General features: G+C 49.4%; 1 protein-coding gene across 1 annotated transcript; it reads right to left on the reverse strand.

Annotated features, from left to right (window-relative positions):
* Positions 1 to 3,406: 3,406 nt before the first annotated feature.
* FADS2 (fatty acid desaturase 2) lies at positions 3,407 to 23,955 on the reverse strand. The gene is made up of 12 exons (XM_064163455.1): positions 23,494 to 23,955; positions 17,365 to 17,475; positions 15,531 to 15,728; positions 14,988 to 15,089; positions 12,890 to 13,015; positions 10,391 to 10,451; positions 9,863 to 9,939; positions 9,588 to 9,685; positions 7,983 to 8,079; positions 7,068 to 7,147; positions 5,403 to 5,528; positions 3,407 to 3,496 (listed from the first exon to the last, which is right to left on the reverse strand). Exons 1-12 carry the CDS (start codon positions 23,698 to 23,700, stop codon positions 3,445 to 3,447), a joined length of 1,335 nt encoding a protein of 444 aa, XP_064019525.1. The 5' UTR covers positions 23,701 to 23,955; the 3' UTR covers positions 3,407 to 3,444.
* Positions 23,956 to 24,409: the final 454 nt, after the last annotated feature.

The following is a 24,409-nucleotide window of genomic DNA, read 5'->3' on the forward strand; positions in this document are numbered from 1 at the left end:
CTCCTTTCCTGCCTATTGTTTTACTATCTGCCCTGAAACAAGCTCATGGCCTCTCTTGGTTGCCAGGCACTCCTGTAGCCAGTGATGTGGCTTGGCTGGGTTAAATAAACCCTGGCAGGCTCCCAGCATGTCCTGCAGATTAATCTTTTGTGTGTTTGTGTCTCATTACAGCACAACTGAACGACCTCTGTCGAGAGAGAAAGTGTCCAAAGGTTCACCTCGTTATTTTCAGCTAAACTACTTAGCTGTGGTCCCCAGACAGCTGGGCAAAGCTGTGCTTCGACTGCTCTGTTTGGACCATGTGGATGGCTTATGGTGACACACACACACCCCCTCCCTCCCCCCTCCAAAGGGATGTTCATCTCTGATGGATGGTTGCTTTTTTGCCCAGCTGGGAGACAAAGCCAAGGAAGGTCGTGGGAAGTTTGCAGCCACCAAAGTTTGCAGCTTTACTGGAACATCTCCTCTAAACTTGAGTTCACTTTGGTGCTGCTTACAGCTCTAACGAAGCAGATTGCTCCAGACTTCCACAGCTCTTCAGCAGGGATCAGTCCAGTTACAGGGTGGAGAACTTCTGCACCAAGGCACCTATGAAACAGCTCTTTTGTTTTGGAAGGAGGGGGAAGAATCTGTACAAGCCAGAGAGGCTTTGCCTGTGAGAGCAACCAGCACCTGAATTTTCACCAGACAAACTTTGTGCACGTGTAAGTACAGTGGATAAGAGCAGTACACAGCTAATCAGAAAGGGCTGGTGGCCTGCTCTTTGCAGAAGACCTTTTTCTCTGGCAGTAGCAATGACACTTGGAAATCCACTCTGGCTATTGCATTGCACAGTTTTTTATTGCTGGATTTGAGCCACTGAACATTTTTTTCCTGAAGAGGGTTGGGTTTGGTTTGTTTTTTTTCCCAGGGCATGAAAGAAGCAAGTAGCTGGGGGGGGATTTAATGACAACATCTCTCCTGTTCCCTCCTTTCCTCCCTTTGGGATCTTGTGCTAAGCTCTTGGGAGGGGGGTGGGGTGGTGAAATATTACCCATTTGCCTAGGAGTTGGTCTTTCCTTTGCAGATGGTTGCAGTTTGGTTGCTCTCCTTGAACGTTTCAAGTTCTTTCAGCCACCACCAGGAGTAGCTTCTGCCTCTGAGGCCAAGCTGCTGTGTTGGCAGTACTTTGGGTGTGCAGCAGAGAACCAGTCCTTGCAGCAGGCTGGCCAGTGGGGAACAGCTGCTCAAAGCAGGACTGTTTACCTGGGCTGAGCTACCAGCTTTCTGCAGTTTCTCTGGGTGTCAAAAAGCAAACAGGCTCCCAAGAAGAAAGGGAAGAAGGGGACAGCACTAAGGAGGAAGCAGCATCTGTAGTGAGGAAATATTTGCTCTGGAAATAAGAACTGGAGGGGTGAGAAAAATGAACTGTAAAAGAATATTTAGGAGACTGCACTACTGTTGTGCTTGTGGTCATCCTTGCTGGAGCAGAGAGAGATACATTCAAGGAGTCAAAAAGAGATGCAGATATTAAGGCAGTCTTGACATCATTAGCCACAGTTCCAGGCTCTCTTGCTACCACCTGTCTGGGAGCTTCCAGCATCCAGAAGGATGTTATTGTTAATGCTATCAGATATCAGCTGTAACCTTTGCTCAAGATCAGTTAGAGCTTCAGGCACCCCAGGAACTGCTTTTCATCCTAATCATTCGGGTACTGCCACCTTAGGGATGGGCAAGAACACCAGAATAAGCCCATTGCAAACCTTAAGTACTACTAGCTAATGAGCTTTCCATCTGCAAGCAAAGGTATAACCTCATCTCCTTCTCCAAAGAGGGCAGGAGGGGGTTACATTTGTTTTCTGAAGTGCTTTGCCACAGTCCTGGGGCTATGTCTGCTTGGGAAGCACCTTGCTGAGTTCGTGAGGCTCTGTTAGCAGTCAAGGGCTGGGTAGAGAAGATCCAGTTTCAGAGCTGAGCAAAGTAAGGAGGTGTGTAAAGTGGTTGCCTAATAGCTGCAGTATCTCTCCTGGATGTTTTCAGCCAGCTACTAGACAGCTGTTGGAGCTGGACACTGCCTTTGAACCCATGGCCCTTTATCATAAAGCAGTTGTGCTACAACTGAAGGGGAAGCCCTTGGTAGAGCTGGGATCAGGTTATCTGTTTGAGAAGCACCTGGAAGCTGTTCAGCCATGGCTCCTGATAAGCCATTCATGGATACTGCTGAGCAGGCACTGAGCTGAGAACAGTGACAGACAACTTCTCAGAGGGTTCTCCAGAAGGTTTCATATCACAAGCACAACCTGACCAGGTCTGCTCTCAGCTGCCTCCCTGAGGTCCAGGTTGGATGGCTGAGCAGCTCCTCCTTTTTGCAAAGGGAGAATTCATTCCCTCTGCTGACTGTTTCCAAGAGAAAGCTAAACAGTGCCATTGCTCCTGGCCTCTGACAAGCAGAGGTAGGTTTGGCTTCTGCCAGGCATGTGCAGGCAGGCAGAACCCTGTGTTTCTGCAGCACACTGCAAAACCACTTGGCTGAAAAGCCCTTTAGTGGTTACAGTGGAGCACTCGTGGGCAATTAGGAAGTTTTGCTTATCTGACTTATTCTGGCCCCTTGTGTGCTGACAACCACAACCCTGTGCCAGACCTGTTGCTCATTAATGTGAAAACAGACCCTCTCCTCAAGGGGGCATTTTGCTGTAGGAGCCCTAGGAAATAGGGGCTGGTCAGAAGGATGCAGCTAGATAACCTGCTCGAGAGGTGGCTATTAGAGGTTAGTTGTGCAGGATCAGTATCACAGCTTTTACTACAGGGATGCTATGATTAGAGAAAGGAAGGAGGGAGAGGAAGGAGGCTCTGGGTGGGGCTGAAAGCCCATCATGGTACAGCAGCTGGGATGTGACTCCTGCAGGCAGGGCTGATGGGGGATGGCAACCCTCCTGTGCTCCCATGATGATGGGCATCATCAATTGTGCTATTTTCCCCCTGATAGTGAAATCAAACTGTGCTGGGCTCCTCTTTTACACAAACATGGGAAAGAGGAAGAGGCATAAACTGACTGGGGTGTGCTTGGACTGCAGGTAGGGAAGCTTAACAACACCTCTGTGACTGTCAGTCAGAGGTTTGGGTGGTTTAGGTAGAATTAGAATGAATCTTGTGCAGAGAAGGTGAAGGTCATCTATTAATGCCCCTTTTAAAACACTCCTTCTCCCCACCCTCTCCTAACCTTCTCTTTTGTGCAATACTGGCCTTGCTTTTCATCCTCTGAAGCACATTTTAAATCTGTCTGGATCAAGCAGGTTGCCTGAGGCCACCCCAGCAGCAGTTGATAAGATGGGAAACTCCCCTCCAACTGTGCATGTAGATGTAGACTGAAATCTGAGAGTAAAAGACACATCTGTGGTTCCCTCCCCCCCCACTCACCCTCCCCATCCCTCCCAGTCACTCACACCTCCCCATTAAGATTCATGGTCACTTATAGAGGTAAGCATCCAGCCATAGATCTCCAGATTTCTTTAGGGATCTGTGGAACAAAACCAAAAAGAGGTCTTGGTTGGTACATGAATCTTAGAATAGAATAGAATTAACCAGGTTGGAAGAGACCTCCAAGCTCAGCCAGTCCAACCTAGCACCCAGCCCTGGCCAATCAACCAGACCATGGCACTAAGTGCCTCAGCCAGGCTTACCTTGAACACCTCCAGGGATGGGGACTCCACCACCTCCCTGGGCAGCCCATTCCAATGCCAATCACTCTCTCTGACAACAACTTCCTCCTAAAATCCAGCCTAAACCTCCCCTGGCACAACTTGAGACTGTGTCCCCTTGTTCTGTTGCTGGGTGCCTGGCAGAAGAGACCAACCCCACCTGGCTACAGCCTCCCTTCAGGTAGTTGTAGACAGCAACGAGGTCACCCCTGAGCCTCCTCTTCTCCAGGCTAAACAACCTTTAAAGCCCATCTAGTCCCACTGACAGAGCAGAGACATCTGCAGCTAGATCAGGTTGCTCAGAGCCACAGAACAACCTGACCTGGAATGGTTCCAGGGATGAGAATTCTACCAACATCAAATATCTCTCCTCAGTGTAGCAAGAGGAGCAGCAACAGGAGCTACCTCTTTTGTCCTTATGACTCCCAAAGTGGCCAGTTTGAGATGTTAGTGAGCAAGAACTTCATCTGATGCCCACCACGTTATCTGTAGCCCTTCTGGCCCTCAAGTCCAGGTTGGACAAGGGCTTGAGTGACCGACTCTAATGGAAGGTGTCCCTGCCTATGACAGGGGGGTTGGAACTAGATGGTCTTTAGGGTGCCTTCCAACCCACACCACTCTATGAATAAACAGCAGAGCAGAGCTGCCTGGTTCACCACATTGAACCTCTGAAGGATTTTCCCCACCTCCACCCCAGACATTCTCCTGCAGAATGCCACATCTGCATTAGCTCTGCAAATATTATGGAGCAGATCTGAGCTAAATCAGGATGAAAAGTCCTCTGATAAACAGGATACAGCCTGGAAATTTAGTTTTTTGTGGGTTATGGCAGCTTGTTCTGTTGGGAGGGGAAGCTGTTGCTGAGATGGCTCCTGAGAAGAGGCATAGGGAGATGAGCTCTGTATGGTGGGCTGCTGAGCATCACCCCCTTAGGTCTCAGTGCTGCATTTCCCTGTGCTAACTGCATAAGAGGGCCAAATGAAGGTTTGAAATGGGTTTTTTTAGCCCTTATTCTACCTGTTGAAGCCAATCTGCTTTAATTTGCATTGGCTTAGAATGGTTTGAGTGTGGAGATCCTAGGCCTGCAAAACACTTTCTCATGTTCACTGTCATGAATTATTCCCCTTGGAGTAACTGAGGAGGAAACACTAACCCAGAGCCTGCCTGACAAGGACTGTTAGACCAGGCTTCAACTATGTCTATAGGAAACAGCCCTTTGCTGCTGGCAGGTCTCAAATGGGAACCTGTAACCTGAGTCATGCCCCTTTGATTGATCTCAGTTTGCAGCCTGAAGATGTGCTGCCAGCTCCTGAAAGCAAGAATCATCAGCTCTCAGAGCAGCACATCCACAGGTACCATCAGAAAGTTCCCCACAAGATGAGGTTGGTACCCATCTAGATGCCAAGTGTTTGGTACTTCCACAGCAGAAGCTGCTCTGGGGGACAGTTCTTTCTTGCCCCACGATGTAGGGAAGCAGCTTCCCACTTGTTGCCACAATGTCCACCAAGCCAGTGGAGCTGTGCCACTTCTGCTGTGGGGCAGCACTGTGGCAGATGTTCCTTGGTCTGCCACATGGAGATAATCAACCTAATGACCCCAGATTACAACATAGCTTCTGGCTGTGTCTGAAGGCTCTGTAGTGTCCTGAATTCTTTGCTCTAGAAACTGCAGGGTGCTCATGGAGCAATATGTTGCAAGCTGCAGGTGACACTTGAAGGGCCTTACCCAACAATGTCTACAAATGCTCTCCCAAGAGGCTTCTCTTCATACTGGACTCCATACTTGGCACATAAGGACTTCACCAAAGGTTTCACCTTCCAGAAGTTGTGCCGTGGCATCGTTGGAAACAGGCTGGAATGGAAAAGGAGAAAAGAAAAGCTCAGAAAGCTCAAGAGACCAACCCCAAGGGATGGGCATCTCTCTCTGTCTCCTCACTGGGGCTTGTTATGATGCCTTCTCCTCGAGCTGCACAAGCAGGCAGAAGAAGCACAGAGAGACAGCCATGCTTTACAGCCCTCTGCTCCAAGGAGGCTCGTGGAAACCAAATGCTTTGCTTCTTCAGCCACTCTGCCATGCCTCAAAACAAAGCTGTGCTCAAGCAAGCCAGTGAAAGTCTGTGCAAGAGAGGACAGCACAAGTGCAATCTAAGGGAAGGAGGAGTGAGGAGCCAGCTTCAGTTTGCTGAGATGGCTGCCCACTTCCTTTGGGCACTAATAGCTGTTTCTTCCAAACTGAAGTCCTAGTGAGACCTTTTCCCACCTCCAGAAGCTCATGGAACAGTGAAGCATGTAAAGGAGCATTTGGGATCACCTTGCCCTGTAGTATTCAATGGGGATTTCCAAAGTGGACTTCTAAACCAGGCATCTTTACCCTAAAAAACATCTCCTTCCAAAGTGGACTTCTAAACCAGGCATCTTTGCCCTAAAAAACATCTCCTTCCAAAGTGGACTTCCAAACCAGGCATCTTTGCCCTAAAAACCATCTCCTTCCAAAGTGGACTTCTAAACCAGGCATCTTTGCCCTAAAAACCATCTCCTTCCAAAGTGGACTTCCAAACCAGGCATCTTTACCCTAAAAACCATCTCCTTCCAAAGTGGACTTCTAAACCAGGCATCTTTACCCTAAAAATCATCTCCTTCCAAAGTGGACTTCAAAACCAGGCATCTTTACCCTAAAAACCATCTCCTTCCAAAGTGGACTTCCAAACCAGGCATCTTTGCCTTAAAAACCATCTCCTTCCAAAGTGGACTTCTAAACCAGGCATCTTTGCCCTAAAAACCATCTCCTTCCAAAGTGGACTTCTAAACCAGGCATCTTTACCCTAAAAATCATCTCCTTCCAAAGTGGACTTCTAAACCAGGCATCTTTACCCTAAAAACCATCTCCTTCCAAAGTGGGCTTCTAAACCAGGTATCTTTACCCTAAAAACCATCTCTTCTACATTTTGTATTGTCACTGGCAACAGACTGTGGCCTCAAAACCTGGTCCCCAGCAGTGTACACAGTCCCACACAGCTGTCACAAGGCTATGCAGCACTGAAGTGCCTAAAGGGAGAGGAGATTTCTGAAGCGGATGCTTAGGTTCAAGTAGTTAGCTTAGGAATTGAGTCCACAGCTGTTGTAACTGGCAGATATGTACCAGGAACTCCTAATTAACCCCCAAATTAAAGCTGTGAGAGTGAAAGCCAAAGTATCTCCTAGCAAGAGCCAAAGATGCCTGTAGCAGAAGCAGACTATGACCCCCAGTAGCCTGTGACTCTCTTTGGCATGAGACAGTGCTGCAAAGATCCTGCCCCGTCCCACAGGAGCGCTGTTAGCAGCCTTGGCTTCCCTTCAAGTGCAGTGTTGTGAGCACCTGGTGATGGCCAAACAGTTCTGGGTCCATACTCACTGGTGCTCAATTTGAAAATTCAGGTGGCCAGTGAACCAGTCGTTGAAAAAGGACTGCTCGATGTTGCAGGTGGCTGCCATCTGCGGAGGCAAGGAAGCAATGGGAAGGTTAGCAAAGGCTCACCCTAGCAGCAGAGTGAAGCTCCTCTGGCCTGGGGCGGGGGCTGAGATGTGTCCTCCTACACTAATGAGCTGCCAGAGCTGACAAACTAATTACAGGAGGTTTGGCTTTCATGTCTTGATTCAGCACTGCTGGCTCTGGGGAGAACATCTTTAGGAGAGACAGTAACCATACGCTGGTACCTGGTGTGCTTGTTTGAGCCTAGCTGGGATAGTCTGGTGAGAAGAATTAGATGCTAGGCTGTGACAAGGAAACAGTGGTGATGTCTGCTGCACTCATAGGCTTGCTGAGATGGATAAGAACAAAAACACAAACGTAGATAAGGGAGTTGTTCTCTGGGCTTTTTGGGCTGCACTTTCCCTCTCTAACCTGCCTGATTAATCTTTCTGCTTCCTAACCCCCCTGGCTTGACCCTCCAAAGTACCCTGAGCATAAGGCAAAGTTTGGGGTAAGGTAGAGGAGTGGGGAGAAGGTGGAAGGGAGGTTGAGAGCCCCTCCTGGGGACTCAGGTTTTTGGGAGGGCTGCTGTGTTTCCATATTACCTTTTTAACCTGTACATTTCTGTGTGGCTGGTAAATGCCTGCTTGTGTATCGTGCTAAGCTGTAAGCACAAAGCCTCATTCCATTTCCAGCTGGCTGAGTCTAGTCTGGGTGATTTCTTAAGTGGTAGGGAGGCAGGTAACACCCAAACCATCACACCTGGAGACAGTGGCAACCCATGAACTTTTGCAGTAGCTTTCCAAACTCATTTTGGGGGTGAATGAGGGGTATTGTGTGTGTGTCCCCCCAAGTTACCTGTGAGCTAAGCCAGTCTCTGTGCTTCTCGCTGTCGATTTCCATCGGGATGTGATTCATCTGGGTGACCCACACAAACCAGTGGCTCTCCAGAAACCTTCCAAAACAAACAGGCAGAGAACATGCCAACGGTCAGGGGAGACTGGGCAGTGAGGTGGGGAGGAGTGGGATTGACAGGGAAGCCGCTGGAGGTGCCACCTGTGAGCAAAGCATTGCCCTGAGGCAGTAGCTCCACAGCAAGAGATGATTGCCCATTGGAATGGGCTGCCTGGGGAGGCGGTGGAGTCCCCATCCCTGGAGGTGATTAAAAGGAGGCTGGATGAGGCACTTAGTGCCGCGGTTTAGTTCCTTGGAAGGTTTGAGCCTGCTAGAATATTTTGGTGAGAGGAACTAGGTTGCAGGCTGTGGAAGGGAAAACAGGAGTGATGTCTACTTCACTCCTAGGCTTGCTGAGGTGTGTGGGAGCAGGAATCCAAGCACAGCTAAGTCACTTCTGCTGGGCAGCTCAGAGATGCATTTTTTTTTTTCTCTCTCTAGCCTCTCTGCCGTTTCTCTGACTAATCCACTTTGCTTTCTAAGCTCCTGGCTAAACCTCCATTCTTCCTTGGGACTGGGCTAAGGTTGAGAGGGGTGGGAGAAGGTGGAAGGATGGTTGGGAGCCTCTCCTGGGGACTCAGGTTTCTGGGAGGGCTGTTGTGTTTCTGTATTACCTTTTACCTTGTATGTTTCTGTCTATAACTGTATATCCTGTAACTATCTGCTTGTATATCCTGCTAAGCTGTAAATAATAAGCTTCATTCCATTTCCAGAGCCAGCTCAGTCTAGTCTGGGTGATTTCCAAAGTGGTGGGGGACAGGGAACACCCAAACCATCACAGTAGTTGATAGGTTGGACTGAATCATCTCAAAGGTCTTTTCCAACCTGGTTAATTCTGTCATTCTGTAACTTCTTCACAGCACTCTCTTCTCATCCCTTCCTGCAGGGAGCACCTGCCAGCTGGTGGAATCACCTCCACTTCCAGCACCATGCTAAGCCCAGCTGCTTCTGGAAGGACCCTGACGTTAACATGCACCCCTTGTTTTTTGCTCTGGGCAAAACACTCTCTGTAGAGGTGAGACCTGGTGGAGGCTGTGGTGGGGGTTGCAGCAGCAGGCTGTAAATCTGGAAAGCTGCCTGGAGCCTAGTCTTCTCCTCTCCAAGCAATTACCTTCCCAGTAAGCTGGCAAGAGAGTGGCCTGAGGCACTCTGGAAGGGTCCAGCCTTGACCCGAGTGGAAAAAATGCATGAGTGTGCTGGGATTGGGCAGTGTGTGAGAAGTGGGAACAAGGAAAGAGAGGCGAATCCTGGCTGGACCACCAGAGGACAGGGGAAGATGCAAGCAGGGGAAGATGCTGAGCTCCAGAACCTGCTGTGGTGTGGGGAAGCAGAGCTGGGAGATGATATGAGGGAAGTGAAGCAGTAGGAGTAGCCAGGATAGCACACAGTGAGGTCAGTGACTGCAGAGAACCTAAGGAGGGAAGACCTGTGGGGCACAGCAGAGCTGAGACTTGGTTCATCTGGCACTGGAAGGAGGGGAGAGCATTGGGGATGCTCTTTATCTCCTACCTGACAAAAGTGAGGAGGAACAGGGATCCCAGGACGCCATAGAAGGGGATGTAGGTGATGAAGTAGCGCAGGTAGTAGCTGATGGCCCAGGCTAGGTCCTAGGGGAAGAGAGAAGACATTAGGCATCGCTTTGCCCATCCTACAGAAGGTGTCCCTGCTGCTGGTGTTTGGGATGCTAGGTAATTCCTACAGCAACAGGATCTCCCTCCCTGCTCAAGTGTGACTTGCTAGGAGCCAGCCAGACCCCGTGGAGACGGAGGGAAGGTTCAACTCACCGCCCAGAACCTGCGCTTGATCATGGTCGAGATGATTTGGATTTGGAAATACACAGGGATGAGCAGAGGCGGGAAGACTGCAAAGCAAAGGGAGATGTTTTGGCCATCAGAGGGTGGGGGGGGGGGGAGGGAGGTGTGTGATGTGAGCAAGGCAGTGGCTTAGAACTGGTTCTAGGGAGAGTCTGCCTTGGTGAGAGAGGTGAGGTGATGGGGACTGGTTGCCTTTCTGTAGAGAGAAGAGGCTCTGTTCACCTTGAATTATCAAGATGACTTATCCAGACCCATTGGTCTTGACTTAGCAAAGAGCATTGACTGGCAACATGCATTATTTTTCTGCTATGGAGCCTCTCACACAGAAGTCATTTCCTCCACTTCCTGCTTTGCTTTGCTTTGTATGACCACGCTGGTATGTTCAAGATGCTTGGATAGCACTGAAGAATGTCCTGGTAGGATGAGTTGAGACTTAAGGAGCTAACACAGCAGGGCACTGGCATTCAGGGAAAGGAAGAGTACAGAGCAGATACTCACTGAGGAAGAAGTACTCATGCTGGTGGTTGTAAGGCAGATACTTCAGCTTCTTCTTGCCATACTGCAGAACACAGAGGAGAAAGCTCAGGCTTGGATTAGGGCACTCAGATGGAAGAGAAGATTCTCTACAATACTTCATTATTTATTGGCTGGAGAATTTTGACTAAATCACCACCAGCAGGTAAAAAGTGGTTTGGTATGGTTAAATATCTTGACTCTAACTGTGAGAGGTCTAAATTCCTTTTTGTGGTCTTCTGGCTTGACAGTGAGAGAAGTTCTATTTACTTGAGAGCCTGATTGTACTTAAATGCACTTCTCCACATTCTACCTTGCCCATGGCTGTGCTGAGAGTTGCTGCCATCTGCATCATTACCCATGCAAATGTGCTGTTCTACCCTGATCCTGTATTACTATGGAACCACACAATGCACTGGGCTGGAAGAAACCTCTAGAGGTCTAGTCCAACCCCTCCTCAGTCAGCAGGGACATCCCCAGACAGATCAGGTTGCTCAGAGCCCAATCAGGCTCGACCACCACCTCTTTGGGCACCTGTTCCAGTGTTCCACCACCCTCAAAGTAAAGCTCTTGCTGATGTCTGTGGTCTTCCTCATGACTCTGTCCTGCCCACAGAGAACAGATGCAGAGAGGTTTTTCCAAACGTAGGTTCAGAGCTCAGGTTCTTGCATTTTTGCAGGTGCCCCAGTGAAAAGGAGGAGCCAGCAGCACCTGAGCTCCCAATCTCATCTCTCTAGTGAAATATCTAGAGCTATGCAGAAGTGCCTCTTTTGAGCTCCAGGAGCAGGAGATTGTCCGTGGAGAACGTGGATTGCTGTGAACATGTGTTTTTGCTTCCAACCTATCTCCTCCCTGGTGAAGGTAAGTCCTGTAGCACCAATGAATCAGCCAGCTCTGAGCTCTGAAGGGTTGTGTGCTTTAGGGTTCCATACAAGTGTGAAGGAACGTTGGGGTGGGCTGCTGCTGCCTGATAATTCAGGTACTGTGTAGGAGGGAGATCCAATTCTCCTTGTGGCCATAAACATTTACATTCTTAGCCTCCCCTCTAAGCAGCAGAACCACAGCTTGGTTTTAAAACCCCAGTGATCAGGCACAAGACTTTCTAGAGCAAGACACTAATTTACATCTTCTAGATCATGGCTTTTCTATACCCTGAGAGAAGGTTTTTCACTTCACTCATACACAAGAGCCTTCCTGCCTCTTGGAGACTCTGTGTGCAAGACATTCTTCTGTGCCTGCCCCGACACCATCTGTACCTCCTCACCATGTCTCTGGAGTTCCTTTCTTAGTTTCCTCCAGCACCAAGGCTTCCAGCTCCTCTTGTTTGTGACTCATACTTTGTGCATTAGTGTACATGCACTTCAGCTGGGCTGCTGCTCCTACCCCTATCTCTAGCCTACCATCCTCAATTTCCTTTGATTTATCTCTAGTGCTGTCATGTTTAACCCCCTCCCCCTTTCACTCTAGTTTAAAGCCCTCTCAACAAGCCCAGCCAACTCATGTGCCAGGGTCCTTCTTCCCCTCTGCACCAGTTGTACCCCATGGGTTGCTTGCAGACCTGTGGCAAGATGAAGTTCCCCAAGATCAAAGAATCCAAAGTTTTGTTGGAGGCACCAGTCCCTGAGCCTCTTGGTAAAGCTGGCTGAGAAACCATCCACTTTTTTAATGTCATGTTCCACTCTCTTGTACTTGTTGCAGTTGTTCCTTCCTTTGGTTTGTTCTCAGCCTTTAAAACTGGACATCCTCATTCCGTTGTCAAAAAGACCAAGGTCTGTGCACAGTTTAAGTCCTTTGGGTAGGCTTTTATGCAGTAAATGGCAAAGACTTTGGCTCTAGAAGGACAAATTGGGCTCAAATCCCTTAACCCAGCCTGTGATTTAATGTGCAGCGTGTCAGTAGGTAGCTGGGGTCAGAAATGTTTGCTTATGCAGGAAATAACCTCTCAACTTGACGGCAAAGACATCAGCAGGGAGGACCTTACACAGATTGTCCAGGGCACAGCTGGACTGACTAGTATTGGAAGATATTTTCTGTGGAACTGGGAGATCAGTTTGGAAGTACTCTGGCTGAAGTGCTGAGGGACACTGTGTTTCCCCTCATGTCGATGAGACAGCAGGATGAAGCTGTCTCTAACAGCTTTCTACTTTCTTCCCACTCCATCTTCCTTACCCAAGCTCTTGTTTTCATCCCAAGCTACCCCAAAACACCTTCTCCTGTGGTCAGTATTGGAAACACACAGAAATTTATCTAGTCTTGCTCTTCAGCCAGAAGTTTCATGGCCAAACTCCTGTCACATAAGATGAAGGATGAAGTCCCTGGATGAAGCATTTCCTCTTTTTCTCCCTCTTCCCCCCCTTTTTCTTAAGCATTCTTGGAAGTCTCGACTGTGTAAACCGAGGCTAACCCATTCCTGGTTTTGCACAAGCACTCTCTGAAAGCCCTTTGGGACAACAGCTTTCCATGTTTGACCAAAGTTTGCCTTACCTCAACAGGCTGTGTGTCTCCAAGAACAAAAACGTGCAGCATGTTGACATCAGGGTCCTTCTTGAAGATGTTGGGCTTGACGTGGTGCTGGAAGTGACGATGGTTCCACCAGTTTGCAGAGGCACCCTGGGCAGATGCAAGGACCAGATGTTCATCCATGGACAATCACAGAATCATAGAATGTCAGGGGCTGGAAGGGACCTCAAAAGATCATCTAGTCCAACCCCCCCTGGCAGAGCAGGGTGACCTCTACCAGATCACACAGGAAAAGTACTGCTTCCACTCATGGTAAGATTACTCAGCCTCAGGCTGCACCAGGGGAGATTTAGGCTTGAGGTGAGGAGAAAGTTCTTCACTGAGAGAGTCATTGGACACTGGAATGGGCTGCCCGGGGAGGTGGTGGAGTCGCCGTCCCTGGGGCTGTTCAAGGCAAGATTGGACGTGGCACTTGGTGCCATGGTCTAGCCTTGAGCTCTGTGGTAAAGGGTTGGACTTGATGATCTGTGAGGTCTCTTCCAACCCTGATGATACTGTGATACTGTGATACTGTGATACTGTGATTCCTCTACACCAACTAAACTCAGAGTGCAACTCAGACTATGGCCAAAACGTTGCTTGCTTTGGAAATCACAGTCAGCAGAAAGTGACCATGAGACTGCTGGTTTCAGAGGACTTGTTTGCCCTTGCTTGAGGTTCCTCCATATTGAAAGAAGAGGGAGCAAAGACTGAATGAGTTGCAGGTCGTTGTGCCTTCCCACATGTGAGGTTGCTACTAGTAGCTGAATCGTGGAGTCATAGAATCATTTAGGTTGGAAGAGACCTTTAAGATGATTGAGTCCAAACATTAGCCTCTTTTTTTTCCCAAGCTACCCCAAAACACTTTCTCCTGTGGTCAGTATAGGAAATGCACAGGGAATTATCTAGCCAGACTTGCTCTTCAGCCAGAAGTTTGATGGCCAAACTCCTGTCACATAAGCTAAACAGATGAAATCCCTGGATGAAGCATTTCCTTTCCTTCATTTTTTTAAAGCCACAGGCTCACAGGATGTTAGGGGCTGGAAGGGACCTCCATAGATCATTGAGTCCACCTCCCCTATCAGAGGACCATAGAGTCTAGCTCAGGTCACACAGGAACACATCCAGACAGGCCTGGAAAGTCTCCAGAGAAGGAGACTCCACAACCTCTCTGGGCAGCCTGCTCCGGTGCTCTGCAACCCTTACAGTAAAGAAGCTCTTCCTCGTGTTGAGGTGGAACTCCCTGTGCTGTAGCTTATACCCACTGCCCCTTGTCCTATCACAGGGCACAACTGAGAAGAGTTTGTCCCCTCCCTCTTGACCCCCAGCCCTCAGATATTTATAAGCATTGATTAGATCTCCTCTAAGTCTTCTCCTCACCAGACCAAATGTTTAGTCCCTCACTGAGCCCTTTTACTACTTTACTGATTAACATAATGGTTTCCCTCTACTGCCTGTGAGGAACCAGGCAAGAATGAAGTGGATGTGGGAGGATGAGCAAGGCTGCATCCCACCCTCTATGAGTTCTCACTGCAGGTGGGTGCTGAAATGCCTGGACTGTGTTGGACCTTGCCCAGGACAGAAGTTCTGAAGGTATCTTGACTGGGTGAGACACAGCAGGATGGGACATCAGAAAAATATTGTACCTTGTGAAAATAGGAGAGGATCTTAAAATAGAGGCTCATGAAATTCAATAAGCTTTGTCCTCAGCAGTTCCGCTGCAGCTCGTGGAACTGCTGTGATCTGTAATTTGGGATGATGGTCTCTGATCTGTTCTGCACAACAGCTCTGTGTGCATTGGGTACTACATTCTCTGTGCATCTGCTCACTGTGGGAAGGCTTAGAGCTGCCATTGGAACGGGCTGCCCAGGGAGGTGGTGGAGTCACTGTCCCTGGAGGTGTTCAAGCAAAGCCTGGATGAGGCACTTAGTGCCATGGTCTATTTGACTGGATAGGGCTGGGGGATAGGTTGGACTGGATGAGCTTGGAGGTCTCTTCCAACCTCGTTGTTTCTATGATTCTATGCAGTTGCCTACTTTAATACAGTCAAAGTGACCTGCAGATGTCTCCATATGTCCTTTACCTTCAAATGTCCTATGACAAACTTGTGGATGATGTGGTTCCAGGAAGACTTCTTACAGACAGAGAGGTGTCCAAAATCATGTTGCAGCCACCCTGCTTGGGCCTGGGATGAAGCAAATCAGATGGTAAGGAAGTTGTTTGAAATCAGAGTTAAGTGTGAAAGGAAAGGGAGGTAGGAGTCAAGTTGTGAGCGTGAGAGAGGGAGTCAATTGAAGCAAGAAGGTGAAGACCTCTGTTTTCATTCTCTGGGTGGGGGGACATAGAATCACTCAGGTTGGCAAAGACCTTTTAGTTCAAGTCCAATTGTAAACCTGCCACTACGAGGTCCACCAACAGGTGAAAGGTCAAAGAGGTGAGAAAAATTTGTGAGCCATGATGAGGAGTAGCCAAAAGGCACCACAGTGCCAGCTACAGTGTGAATATTTGCCACTGGTGTGGTTGTTTTGTACTGTTAGTTACCCTAACATGAAAAGTTCAGGGCACACTGTGGTCCTCCCCTGAGTGATGCGTGGAGCCAGCATGCTCTCTGCTCACCACTTCTCACCTGGGCAGTTGTAAGGATGCAGGCGAGGATGAGAGTTGTGATCCAACCAGTACCAAAGTACAAAACCATTAACCAAGCCAAAACTTCCATTGCAAGGATATGGCCCAAGTAAAGACAGAAGAACAAAGGACTTGCTCTGAACAAGTTCATGTCCTCTGCTGTCTTCCTCAGAGTCCGGAAATCCTCCACCAGCTGGGCCTGCAAAACAGATACAGTACAAAGCTTGTAAGCTTTGGACTAAATGACCTTTAAAGGTCCCTTCCAAGCCAATGCATTCTATGGTTCTGAGTAAGTCTGGATGAGTCTGAGGAAGGAAGACCAAGTTTCATCCTAAGGAGTCTGGCTGCTCCTTGTGTTGCTTGGCTAAGGAAGGACCTGCCTCCACATTCACCCTGTGCTCTAACTCTTCCCTATGAATAAACAGCTGGGCTGGGCTGAGCCCACATCCTGACCTTCTGAACCTTGAGCTAGGAAGGTAACTCAAGCCTGCTGCTGTGAATCAGCAGCACTGCCTGGCTCTGTTGAGAGTCACATCAGCTGATGGTTCTCATCCGAATGAGCTTTACAGGTATAAGAGAGGCAGCTGGAGAAGGAGGCAATTCAGTCCCTACACTTAGGCATCGTTTCAGTGCCCTGATGATGAGCACCCAATGTCAGAGCACCCCTTGTCTGTTTAATATGTGGGCCAGCTACTGTGCAGTCATTCCTGAAGGGCATTCCTGAGTTAATGGCTCTTCTATTGTGAGTGACAGAGAGATATCATAATCATGGCCACTCACAAACAACAGGACAGGATTGAGTTTCATGGCAAGACTTAGTCACACCATGCCCTGCCCCTGAATAATGGATGAACTGTCTGGGAGGGTTACAGAGCTGCCCTGAGGATGCTGACTGGAATTGGTACTTGCTGGGTTGCTGCTTAAGAACAGCCCTGAAATGAGGCATCTGGTTCACCTCACCCATAGGTGCCTGCTGCTCATGCCAGGCATGGCACAAATGTGGAATCAGACAGGGTTGGAAGAGACCACAAACATCATAGAGTTCCAACCTGAGGGACACCTCACCCTAGATCAGGCTTTCCAGAGCCTCATCCAGCCTGGCCTTAAACACCTCCAGGGATGAGGCTTCCACCTCCTCTGGGCAACCCATTCCAAGGTCTCATCACCCTCATGGTGAAGAACTTCATCCTAACATCCAGTCTGAATCTACCCATTTCTTGCTGGTACTGGGCTCAGAAAAGGAAGCCAGTTTGAGCCTCCAAGAGGTATTTCCCTGGGAGTTAATCTGTCAAAAGGAGCTGCAGAGAAGCTGCAGTGAAAAAAAAGTCATCTTGTTCAGGTGATGAGCATCTTGTTTGGAACCCTTCTTGGACTTCTTTGTCCATTCCTCTCCCTGTGATGACAGGCTTTAGAGCTTGGTCACCAGAGGGGCAACAGCAGAAAGGAGAGCAGTCAAAGGAGCTGGTGCAAATTTCCCAGTCCACATCTCAGTTCCCATTTCCATTCAGTGCAGGATAGGTCCAACCTGGACACCTGGAATGGGCTGCTGGAGAAGGGACAGGATTACCATAGACAGAGCTGTTGGTGGCTCTGTGGGAAAGGAAAGACTTCTGCAGCCAGCCCGAATGTGCCACCTCTCTTCCACACGCGTTTCGATCTGTACTGCCATGTGCACCTTGCTACAGGGAAGTGTTCAGATATCCTCCCTCTCTGGAGCTGTCTGTAGTGAAGAGACCTTAGTAACTTGCCTGTTACTGATCTGGAGGACATCCTAAGAGGGGAAAAAAGGGTGGGACATCGCCAGCAAAAGCCCCAGGTCAGGAACAAATACTCACGTTCTTATCCCGGTCGTGGCTGGGTTCTCCTGGAGCAAGCTCTCCAATGAGCAATGGCTTGAGAAACTTTCTCACCAAGGTGGGATTGATATGGAAGGCCTGGAATGCATCCTGGAGAGGGAATACAAATAACTGTGTGAGAATCAGGAGCTAGCTGTTGTTTCCTGTTACTCCTACTCTTCTCCATCACTGTTCCTCTCTGCTGTCATCTTCCTCATGTTCCTGTGAAAGAGAGGTGCCAGACTGACTCAGAATTGTGGCATTATAGACTTCTTTGGGTTGGAAGGGACCTTTAAAGCTCATCTAGCCCAGCCCCTCTTCACTCAGCAGGGACATCAGCAGCTAGAGCAGGCTGCTCAGACCCCCAGACAACCTGCCCTGCAATAGCACCAGGGATGGGGCACCTCACAACTCTCACCACCCTCAGTGACAGACATTTCTTCCTTCTCTGCAGTTGGAATCTCCCTCTTTAAGTTCAAACCATCCCCCCTTCTCCTGTCACATCGGGCCCTCCTCAGAAGTCTGTCCCAAACTTTCTCCTTAGCCCCTTTGAGCACTGAAAGGGCACCAGAAGGTCTCACTGGAGCCTTCTCTTCTCCAGGCTGAACAACTTCAACTCTCTCAGCCTGGCCTCACAGCAGAGAGCTTCCAGCATTTGGTTCACTGTCACAGCCTCCTCTGGACCCACTCCAACAGATTCATGTCCTGAGGACTCCAGGGCTGGGTCCAGTTCTTCCATCTTCTCTTCCACAAGCACTGACTTTCACCTCTGTGGTCAGTGTTCAGTGCAGCACTTCTAAGAGAGGCTGAAGACTTTGCTTATCTAGCAGCAAGCAAATGGTGAGGTCTGGGATGCTACCTAGACATATGGTGAAAGGCACTTCAAGAAATGTTTATCTAAGACACTAAATACCTAAAGCCTGTTAATTCCCTCCAAAGGTAGGCAGAGAGGAATCTGTGCCAATCCTCACTAGGATATAAATACCCTTTGGAAATCTGCTGCCTGGAGGCAATTCAAGAGAGGGGGTGGCTGTGGTGACTGAACCTGGATGTGACTGCAGACACAAAAAGATATTGCTTGGGGTTCTGGCTAGACCTGTAGATCCCAGCACTAATACAGCTGAGGAACAAGAGGTGATTCTTCATTTCAGAGAGTGCTTCTCTCCTCTTTGTTGCTCTGCAAAATGAGTAACAGAATGCTACCTTAACTACTCTTTACCCTGACTGACCCTTCTGGGACCTGACCTCCATCTAAAGTCTAGCTCTGGTGTTCAAAAATCCCAGCTAACAACCTTGGCCTAAAGTCCACCAAAATCAATAGAAGCTGTCACCTGATGGCATGACTTTTGGGCTGAGCTTCAGGATAATGCTCTGACCATAGAGGTTTTGCTGTGGGAGGCAGAGAAGGAGGAAGGGTGAAAGCTGATCTGAGCCAGTTAACTTGAAGTTAAAGAAATGCTATATGAGAAGCCAGAGATGTGGCACTGGTGGGGGGGAGAGAAGAGCTAGCTGCAGGTGCAGGAGAGAAATAGAACTCTGTGGAATTAAAGATTATAAAATGCCAGAAGTGTGGTGGGGAAGGGGGGGAGACCAGGGTGAGAAAAGTCATTCTGATGGGGGAGGAAAAGTGAACTGCCAGAAATTAAAGTGACCTGCAGTTCTTCTCTAGAGCAGCAGAATTTCCTAGGTAGTCTCAGCTCAGCTTTCATGTCAGGACCCAACCTTCCCTCTTGGGAACCAATTTCAGGGACACCATGATTCCAGTTACCACAAGGGGCAATTCATTTGTCCAGGTCCACTCATGAAGAGTGCATCACTGGCCAAATGGATCCAGGCAGCAGCCAGATCAGTGCTTTTGGATGGCACTGGGTTACCTGCTGGGGATACTTTATTGGTGCCAAGATGAAACTAAACCAAGGCAAAGAAATGCTTGTCCCAAGCCATCAGCTTCCTTCTCTACTTTGAGGACTTTAACTGGATATTAGAAGACATTTTTTCACTGAAAGGGTTCTCAAGTCCTGGAACAAGCTCCCCAGGGAGGTGGTTGAGTGTCCAACCCTGGAGGAGTTTGAAAGATGCAGAGATGTGGTGCTGAGAGACATGGTTTAGCATCAGGCACGGCAGAGTTAGAGAATGGTTGTGCTCAATGATCTTAAAGGTCTTTTCCAACTGAAAGGATTCTGTGATTCCACCTGCATGCTTCATCCTCTCTAGGTGTCCTCACAGCCCAGCTGAGCTCTCCCTTCTATAGAGGAGATGATACTCCAAAGGACTGGCTCGCTCAAGGTTACTACTGGTACCAGACCACCCCTATGCCTCTTTCTTTTGCCAGTGCTTGCCTTATTGTAGCATTTTCAACTCTTGGACCCATAAATGTGCCACTGACATGTTTGGTCTGGTTGGTAGTTCCCTTCCTGGTCCAATTTACAGTTGATGTGGAAGAGGGAAGAGCAGAATGAGTGGGGCAGTGAATACCTGCTGTGCTTGCTGCAAGGTTATGCAATGTTGAGGTGAAAAAGGGGAAGGAGGGAGGGGGTGATCACTTAAGAAGTGTTAAAGCATATTGACTCACTATTATCTAAGCCAACAGGGAAAGAAAATAGTCTTTGGAGGTCTGACCAGGAACTGCTTGATCACTGAGCTGGAAATCTTGCTCATTAGTGTTGTATTAGCTGGAAGATGACTCAGAACCTGGCCTGGCTACCTAGAAGGTATTTTTCTCTACCTGGGGCTTCCCTACCTGTACCTTGCCTGTCTTCTAACCATGCTTACAAATGCTCTGTCATGACTTTTCCAGGGAGAGCCCTGCTCTGCCTCTGAACTTAGTAGGCTCTCTTCTTTCTGGGTGGGATGAAAGTTGGAACTGGCCAGCAGTGCAAGTCAAAACACAGCTGGTACTCAAAGCTACCCTGCTTGTCTTCCACTTTGCTGCTATCATAAGCCTAGGCCATGAAGGAAATGCTGGCAGCAGGACAGTTTCACCTTCACTGAAAAGTAATTAATACACATACATGTCACTGGCATAATTAGGGAATGTGTTTTCTCACTTCAGCCTCCAAGCAGGAGAGAGAATAACATCTCCTGAGTACTCCTCCCATCACCAGGCAGAAGGCTACAGTGAGCACATGCAGCCCAGAAGGCAAATCATATCCTAGGCTGCATCAAGAGGAGCGTGGCCAGCAGGGCAAGAGAGGGGATTCTGCCCCTTGGCTCTGCTCTTGTGAGCCCTCACCTCAAATACTGGATCCAGTTCTGGTTGTCTCCATCATAAGAAGGACACGGAGCTGTTGAAGAGAGTCCAGAGGTGGGCTGCAAAGATGACGCAAGGGTTGGAACACCTCTGCTATGAAGATAGGCTGAGGAAGCTGTGGTTGTTCAGCCCAGAGAAAAGAAGACTTTAGGGGCACCTTAGAGCTGCCTTCCAGTACCTGAGGAGAACCTACAGGAAGGCTGAAGAAGGATTTCTCATAATGGTGTCTGCAATGGGACGAGAGGGAATGGTTTTAAGGTGAGGAATAGTAGGTTTAGACTGGATCTTACAAAGCAGCTCTTCAGAACAAGAGTGGTGAGAGTCTGGAATAGGCTGCCCAGGGACGTTGTGATTGCCTCCTCCCTTGGAGGGGGGTGTTCAAGGCCAGGTTGGATGAGGCCTTGAGCAGCTGAGTCTAGTTGAGAGGCTTCCCTGACCAAGGCATGGAGATTGGAGTAGGTGATGCCCAAAGTCTCTTCCACCCTAAGCCACTGCATGCAAGGATGACTTTTTTATTAGCTCTATTTCACATGTCCCAAATGTAAGCTACTACCTGGACTTTGGAATTGTCCTACTCTGTACTAGAGGATGTAAAAAGCAAAAGGCAAAACTAGTCTTGGGGAAATACCATGTGGTATTTCCACCTAACCTCTTGACTATGTGGTCTGCTGGGCAAATAACCTGAACTGGTTTACAGGAAGGAAGCAGGCAAGTGGGAAACATTCCAGCTTATTCCAGCTTCGTATTATTAAGGTGTCAACTGTGCCTGAGCATTTGGAGTGCTTAGTGCAATTAGAACAAGGATGGTTTTTCATATCCTTGAACATCTCTGAGAGTGCAAGATGCCTTTGCATAGCCTTGCCTTCATTTTCTGAAGGCAACTGTGCAGATGGTGACACCACAACAGCTTGTCCCACACTAGTACGGCGTCTGAGCATGTCAAAGTATGGCCTAAAATGCAGGACTGTTGTTAGTAAGTGCATGAGGCATTCGTGTATAAGCCAGCCTGGGCATTCCTAACCTGACTGGCAGGAGCTCAGCATGTTGGACACAGCAACCATCATGGAACCTTCTCAGTTAGTTGGCTTGTGAGCACCCCAGGATGAATCAGCTCACAAATTGCCAAGGAGAGCATCTCCAGAGTGGCCCAGCACAGATGTGGAGTGCAGTGTGTCAGTGGGAGATGACTGCACATGATCCTCCAGAGGGCTGATCCAAGCTAAATGGACAGCTAAGGTTCCCTCAGTGTCCCTTAGCTGGACTGAAGGTCCTAACTGCATGTGATGCTGAAGAGAACCTGAGAAAGATGGAAGACCTCTAGGAACTAGCAGTGTCATCATGAGTTTTTATCATTGCTTTCTCCTCTGAACTCTTCCATATCTTGCAACACAGAGTGAAACTTGTTAGCTAAGCCTTGACAAGGCCAAGGCTTTCCCACCCTGACTGAGAGAGCTATTTTTGGCAGTAAACTGTTATTCACCAGAGGGAAGCTGGAAATCAGGTGCCAGCTCTGTTTCAGTGCTCAGAGCAGTGGTGGATGATTTCAGAGCATCCTCAAGACCATGCCTTCACAGAATGTGCTCTGATTATAGTGGGATGAAATATATGCTGGGGAGGTGGGTGGGAGGAGGACCAGCAGTAGCAGAATCACAAACCTGTGTGTCACTTTCCCTTGTAAGGACCTGAGACAAATGCAGTAACAGATGCTTTTTGCTTTCTAGTGGAGATCCTGGAGTTAAATTCTTGGCCACGAGAGTCAAATTCCTCTGGTTTCAGCAGCTGAAGGCAAAACCTGGCCCATCTCTTTGAGGCAGAAAGCAATCCATTCAGATTTACTGGAAAGGGGGCAGGGACAACCAGAATGCAACTCTAGGCTTTAAGGCAAAGCATGGAATATAACCACAGACCACAAGCAAATGGAGATGGATGGGAAAGAAAAGGTTAGCAATCCTGGACGATTAATTCTGCCACACACAGAGCCCCCTCCTTGCTGAGAGGTGCTAAGAGCCGTGGGAGGTGAACAGTTAACCTTACAGCTCAGCTTCTCCTGCTGCTTCCCAAGCTTCCCATGCACATATTCGGGAAAGCTGGGAGGCAGGTTCAATTTTATTAACTATGAAGAGAACACGCTCTCGGGATGGACTGCTGAAGGAGCTGGCTCTGAGGGAAGCTGCAAACAATCTCCAGGACAATTGGCTGCTTTTCAGAGGTTTTGAAGGTGTTTTTAGGTTGCTGAAACACCAGAAGGAGATGGCTGAGCCCGGATCTGGAGTGCTGGAGCAACAGGAGCAGCAGCAAATGTTCTCCTTTTTCTCTTTTCAGTAGAGACCTGTAACTAAAGTCCCTAGAGAACTCTCTCCTGAGGAAAAAAAAAACAGCCTAAAGAGCTCCTTGTGTTAAAGCTTCAAGCTCAGGCTCCTTACAATCAACTCTAAAACACTCCAGCCCCTCATTAACCCTTTCTGGCGCTTGGCTGCCGTGACTGCATGTCGTAAGCTACACACGCTGAAGAAGGGAAGACTTTGGACACCTTGCTTATGGATTCCAAGCTCCAGGCACCGTACAAACAAGAGACAAAAGACAAAACACCAGGACTTAAGCAGAGCCGAGCAATTACTATCAGCCGATCCTCCAGGCGCTGCGAATTGCAATGGCTCGAGGGGCTTGATGGCCAAGGAGTCACATCAATTTGGATCAACCTTCTGCTACGAAAAGCAGTGGAAAGGGCTGGTACACAGCAGGTGTTAGAGAAATGGGAACAGAAGGCAGGCAGCTGGCTCACTTCTCAGTGACCACCAGGAAGGCAAACGACCTGTCAGAGGTGGCTGGTGGGAGCCGGGGGACCGAGCCCGTGTGGGGTTGGGTGGGAGGGTCCTTACCGTGGCATCTTCGCCGGCGCAGTGGCTGATCACTCGGTGACCCCCCGGGTGCCTGTTTGCCCACTTGGTGACATTATACACCTTTCGTTCTATCACCAGCCACTTGTCCGTCCTCAGGTTATGCTTCTGGATCTCCTCCCAGGTGTAGAAGCGGGGCTGACCCTCCGGCTCTCCCGACTCCCCTCCTTTCTCACCCCCTTTCCCCATGGGGCCACTTGCTTCTTTGTCTTCTTGCCCAAAGCGGGGAGGAGGAGAAGGGTACTGGGGGGGGGCAACCTGTCCTTGCCCTTCCTGGGGATGTGCCGGAAGGGAAGAGCTTTCCTTGCGTGGTTCACCTCAGCTGATCCCCTGCTCTCCTCTCCTTGCCACTGTTCATGTCCTCCCTTCTCTTTGTCTCTCGCCGCTCGGTCGCTTGCTCGGAAGTGCCCCCTAGCCTGGCTCTGCCCGTACTGGTGCACTTTCTTCTTGCACATAGCCCTGGTTTGTGGGAAGCTCGGCCCCTTCCACCACCCCCCTTCCAGCATCCTCCTCCCCCGCCGTCTGAATCCTCCTCCCCCGTTCCGAATCCTCCCCCCTCTCAGCATCCATCTCCCCCCACCCAGCATCCGCCTCCCCCCGCAGCATCCTCCCTCTTTCTACAGTATCCTCCCCACCTCAGCATCCTCCACCCTCCGGCATCCTCCTCTCCCCCTCATCATCTCCCACCCACATACACGTCCCAGCACCCTCCTCCCCGCCCCTGCAATCCTTTCCCACCTCCTCCTCCCCTTCCCTTCCCCCCCCCCCCCCCCCCCCCCCCCCCCCGCCAGCATCCTCCTCCCTTCGGTCCCGCCGAGCTTTCCAGCGGGATCAGCAGAGCTCCTGCGCCAATCCCGCCGCTGCCGCCGCCCTCCTGGTCCTTGTCATTGGTCCTGAG

The sequence above is a fragment of the Pogoniulus pusillus genome, chromosome 24, assembly GCF_015220805.1.
Source record: "Pogoniulus pusillus isolate bPogPus1 chromosome 24, bPogPus1.pri, whole genome shotgun sequence".
Taxonomy (NCBI): Eukaryota; Metazoa; Chordata; class Aves; order Piciformes; family Lybiidae; genus Pogoniulus; species Pogoniulus pusillus.